The 4,998-nt window shown below is 44.8% G+C and overlaps 1 protein-coding gene across 2 annotated transcripts in view; it reads right to left on the bottom strand.

The window, feature by feature from the left end:
* Positions 1–2,768: 2,768 nt before the first annotated feature.
* Positions 2,769–4,998, bottom strand: part of SGPP2 (sphingosine-1-phosphate phosphatase 2) — a 135,161-nt gene continuing 132,931 nt past the window's right edge. The window contains exon 5 of one of the 2 annotated variants that reach the window (XM_025404574.1): positions 2,769–3,487. In XM_025404574.1, coding sequence (XP_025260359.1) covers positions 2,936–3,487 — 552 coding nt within the window. In that variant the 3' untranslated portion in view covers positions 2,769–2,935. The remainder of the gene's footprint in view (positions 3,488–4,998) is intronic. The other variant, XM_025404575.1, reaches the window with a different exon arrangement.

The following is a 4,998-nucleotide window of genomic DNA, read 5'->3' as shown; positions in this document are numbered from 1 at the left end:
TTTGGTGTCACAGTTCCCAAAAGCAAGTTTGGCCAGACCGTAGGCTTCCATTGTGATGAGCTTGCCTTTTAAATTAATCTTCAAGACGCCAGATCAAGAGAGGGACCGTGGACCTAGACTGAAGCCAGACCAGTAGGGGGCGCTCCTTCCCCAGCGAGAAACTCCAAATGTCTTGAAAGGCGCTGAGCCATACCCTTTGAAGGGGCATGCAATGGTGTGAGAGTGAGAGAGGATTTAACAGAGCAAAGTGCTGTGTGAGAAATGAATGGAAGAGGGCCAGCAAGGCAAGAGTGTGAATCAGGTAATGCCTTTTTTGTCCCCGATCAATTATTTTCTGATTCTACACCACAGAGCAGGAGTGCTCAAAAACTGAGGTTGGCATCACCAATATATACTTTTCATTCTCCAGTTGCAGTAATCAGATACTTAAAAAGTGACCAACCTATGACAAATCGTTGACTCATTCTTTAATGTGCTGTGGCTGATATAGTCAGCCTCAACCCAAATTAGGTAAGGACAGCCTTAAATATATCAGTATAGCTGATCGGCCTTCCTATTGTTGGGACTTAAAAATAGAGACAGCAGTAAAAATTATGTATATGATATGTATATCATATATATGAGATGCCAGCACCCACTGCTGTGACAATGATCACAATCCCTCTTTTTAAAAGATACACATGGGAAAAGCTGATCCTTTTGTCAGTTGACTTCAGACAAGTCAACCACAATTATTTTGTGTAGATACCCGGTGTTGTGAACTCTGGCTGGGCAGCCGTGCGGATGGAAATACAGAAAAGTGCCTCATCCAGCTGACAGCCACTGCTCTGCAGGGGCAGATGCAGGCTGGGAGTACCTGCAAGCTAAGGCCCTTCCCCTGAGTTGTGCTGCAAATACTGGGCAGAATTTGATGTAAAAGCAGTCAAATGGCAGGTCATCTTGATCTTTGCCTTCTAACTATAATAAATGTGAGAAGACTTTTAAGTAAAAACAGGATGTTTTGCTAGAAATTATTAAGAAATTGGAACGCTAAGTTACATACTAAATATCGTCACAACCATAAAGCTGTAGAACATATTTGAAATAAAGAAAAATGTGATTTTTCAGTTTTAACACGTTAAGAGCCTCTGTAACTTTTAAGGATGCTAATTTTTTCCGAGTATGCACATGGTGATGATGTGTTGGGTTGGTAAAGCACTGGCTTCAGTCCTACAGGCACTACACCTCAATGGATACTTTGTTAACGATAGTTACACTAACTTTAAAAACAGTTCTTGATACCCCTTCCTTATTCTTAGGAACTGAAGAGGAGGGAACTCTAAGGAGGGAACTCTAGTGTTTGCATAATCATCGCCTTCCAATGTTAAGAGGACTCACCCTAGTAGACTTAATGGGCTTTGTATTTGGTTGGCTTTTTTTCCCTAGAGACACTAAAGTTGTTCTTGCATTCATTACCCTTAAAATTGCCAAGAGATAAGAGGTGGGAAGACAAAAAGGGAGCCTGATTCTATTCAGTAGATGAGAAAATAGATTTACAGAAGATAACAGTGAAATTGGAGGAGTTATGTCAGGGAGGCCTTGTCAGGACCAGGCAATGTCAAGGAGGCCTATCCCTTCTTTGTCAGGCTCCAGAAAGGATTGCGTTCATCTGTTCTTCTACGGATCCACTTTCCTAGGCAGATGCCAGTGCCTTCCAGGTTTGTACGAAAGCAAAACACTGCTCACTGCTGACAATGGGCAGAGGGCCTGTCCCAAACCACTAGGAAGCAGGAAAGGGTGAGAATCTCAGTGAATCCCAGATGTATCCACCTGTGCTAAAGGCTAAGCCCCAACCTGTCTGGTGAGGTGCGAGCAGCCAGTTTTGTTTCGTGGGTCAGAAGAGTGTGTTAATGGTACCTGGAATCCTGCAAAATCCATGGAAACAAGGAAGAGCAGATCCCTATTTCAGCATGAACACCAGGCCTCATAAGGAAAGCAGGCTTTTCCCCATGACCTCACAGCTCTGCCTCCGCCTTTCATCTCTCACAGTGAGCTTTCTTTCACAGTGGTCTTACCACCCAACCAGTAAGTCTAATTTGATCATAACAAGGAGGAGGCTGGGCACAGTGGCTCATGCCTATAATCCCAGTACTTTGGGAGGCTGAGGTGGGTGGATCGCTTAAGCCCAGGAGTTTGAGACATGCCTGGGCAACATGGCGAAACCGTGTCTCTACAAAAATTACCTGGGCATGGTGGTCCATGCTTATAGTCCCAGCTACTCAGGAGGCTGAGGCAGGAGGATCGCTTGAGCCCGGGAGGCAGAGTTTGCAGTGAGCTGAGATTGTGCCACTATACTACAGCCTGGAAAACAGCAAGATCCTGTCTTAAACAAAACAAAACAAAACAAAAAAACACCAAATAAATGATAAGGAAGTCACTCTGTCCAAGAAATGCACTTTTATATGGTACCACCCCTTCTCCTGGACCAAGGTTCCTATTTTGGAAATAAGACACCGTGCTAGGCAAGGTTGTAATGGAAAAGAAAGGCTGTATCTCCAGCCTCCCAGATCACCCCATCTCTGTTGGCTCTCCTGAACCCAGTGGGGCTCCTAGCTATTCCTAAGCCAAGCTACAATTCCTGCCAGCCCATGACTAGGTCCAAAGTCCATGCAACAGAAAGAGGAGCAGGGGCCAGGGTGGGGGTGTGCCTTTAAAGATCTAGATTATGGATTTTAGCCTGGGTTCAGCTGTAGCATAACCATTACAGACTAATGACCGCTATGAGATAGTTTTTCCTTTCACACAGCAGCATCATTTATCTGGTAGTAGCAAGACAGCCATATGACTTTGTTGTTGTTGTTGTTAAAGAAAAATAAGTTGTCAAGATTTGCCTACCAATAACTTTCCTACATCTTGGCTCTCATGTCCAGTGGGCTAGTTTCCAACTGTTTGAGACTCAGGGCAATCCCAGAAACCTGTGCAGCATTGGCACAAAGGTTGTAGCGCAGATACCAACAGATGTGTAGGTAACAAACTTGTAAGGCACTTCAATCTCCAGTCTCCGCCTGGCCTCCTTGTTCCTGGTGACCACCTTGAACCATGAGTATAGCACTTGCAGCGAGAGGTTTTGTACAAGCTGACGAACCAAGAGGATCAACACAATTCCCACTGCAAATTTGGTCAGACCCAAAACGAACATATCAGTGGTGAGCGGTGGGATGTTCTGAATGACAGGGAGAGGTTCAGCCGGCTGGGATACAAGCTGGAAGGAGTGGTTGATCCAGAATCCTATGGTCACTCCAGCCCCAGCAGCCAGAATGGTGGTGGTGTCCGCCCGGGTTGGGCTGTAGTAATCAGAAACAGGGTAATTGTAACACAGGAAGAATGGCACAACTATGACACACACGGGGAAGAGGGGGCTGGCTGAGTCCAGGCGGTCAATGAAGGTCCAGGCAGGGTAGGTGAGGACGATGAGGAGTGCGGTGATCAGGACGCCACCCAGCACATCCTTTGGGAAGGAGAGAAAAGAACAGTGTGAACCAATGAGTGTTTCCTTGTATACAGGTATAATTTGAGTCAAATATGGTTAGTTTGATATGTAAAACACAATTTTTGCATTGTTTTATTTTACAGTACATGTTCAAAGAAAGTGTAAAGTTGTAAAAATTTGAAGTGAAAATGGGAAAAAATGCTCCCAGCAACCATACTACTCATGTTACGTATCTTCTTTCACCTTTTTTACCTTTTGGAATAAATTCTGTATTTGTTTTCTTAATGAATAACTGTAATCTCATTGTCCTTCAAACTTATATAAATCTAGTATTTTGACACTTATATCACAAATACTGTCACCATCTTCACGGAGGTGTCACCATCCCTTCTTGGCAGGTGGGGGTTGGGCTGCAGGCTGGCTGAAGGGGGAAGCTCGCAGCTGGGGGAGCCAAATGTACACAGCAAGCACATCATTGTTATGTAGAGGACATGTTCCTTTGGTGTGGTTTGAGGAGACATTTGGATGTGGTAGCACCAAAATTCTTCTGCATCAGCCTTGGCACTACTACCCCGCCTTCAGAGACAGGATTTCAAACAGTGTGCATACAATTTCGTTGAGCAGTTGTACCATGCTTTATTTAATTAATCCCATTCTTTAGAACAGTAGCTTGCTTTCTTCCATTGCCTCCTCCCTTTCCTGCTTAAAATATCTTTAACTCCTTGATGTCCCACATGTCCCTCTTTCCTTAGTCTTCTCTTTGCACCATATAATTAATCAATTTTTAGTTTCAATACCTAGAGTTAAGCACTTTCCCTAAGTTTGCATGTTTCCATATATTCTTTTTTTCCTATATGTATAATAGAATTCTAAGGCTTGGTCTTGCTTTTTCTAATAACTTCATTATTTATTTCTCTTGTTTAGTGTCTAATACAATGACATCTGATTTGGATAAACAATGGGTGAGAATTAGATCTTAGAAATAATCACTAAGGCAACAGCAAGTTTCACAGATTAGGGGGTATCCATCCATCTATCCTTCATAGAGTGGCCATGTATGAGTGCCTACTGTTTGCCAAGCACAGTGCTAGAGGATCCAGGTGAACCAAACACACACCATCCCCACCTGTCCTGGACCTCACGGTCTGGTAAAGAGACAGGGAGTTACCATTATTTCAGAGGGAAAGAGGTTGACTAGGGATCTTGATGGTCCCTGGGGGCTGGAAAGGAGAGAGTGAACACAGGCAGCAGCCACTTCACACAGGGCCCTAAAGTCCAACCCATGCCATGAGTACTACATCCTGGGAGAAGCCTGAGGCCCTGAAGTATCTCTCACTGGGTAGCAACACGACTGGGTTTTCACTTTAAAAAGATTGACCGCAGTGGGGAGGGTGGACGGGGCAGGGAGGAGTCAGGGTGGAGGTGGGAGAACTAAGGGTGGATGGGGAAGGAGTGAGGGTGAAGGGAGAGGAGTGAGGGGGGAGGAGTGAGGGTGGATGGGGAAGGAGTGAGGAGGGGAGGAGTGAGGG

This window comes from Theropithecus gelada, chromosome 12 (assembly GCF_003255815.1).
Source record: "Theropithecus gelada isolate Dixy chromosome 12, Tgel_1.0, whole genome shotgun sequence".
NCBI lineage: Eukaryota > Metazoa > Chordata > Mammalia > Primates > Cercopithecidae > Theropithecus > Theropithecus gelada.
Note: the sequence above shows the minus strand (reverse complement) of the source record. Positions and strands in the feature narration are given on the sequence as shown.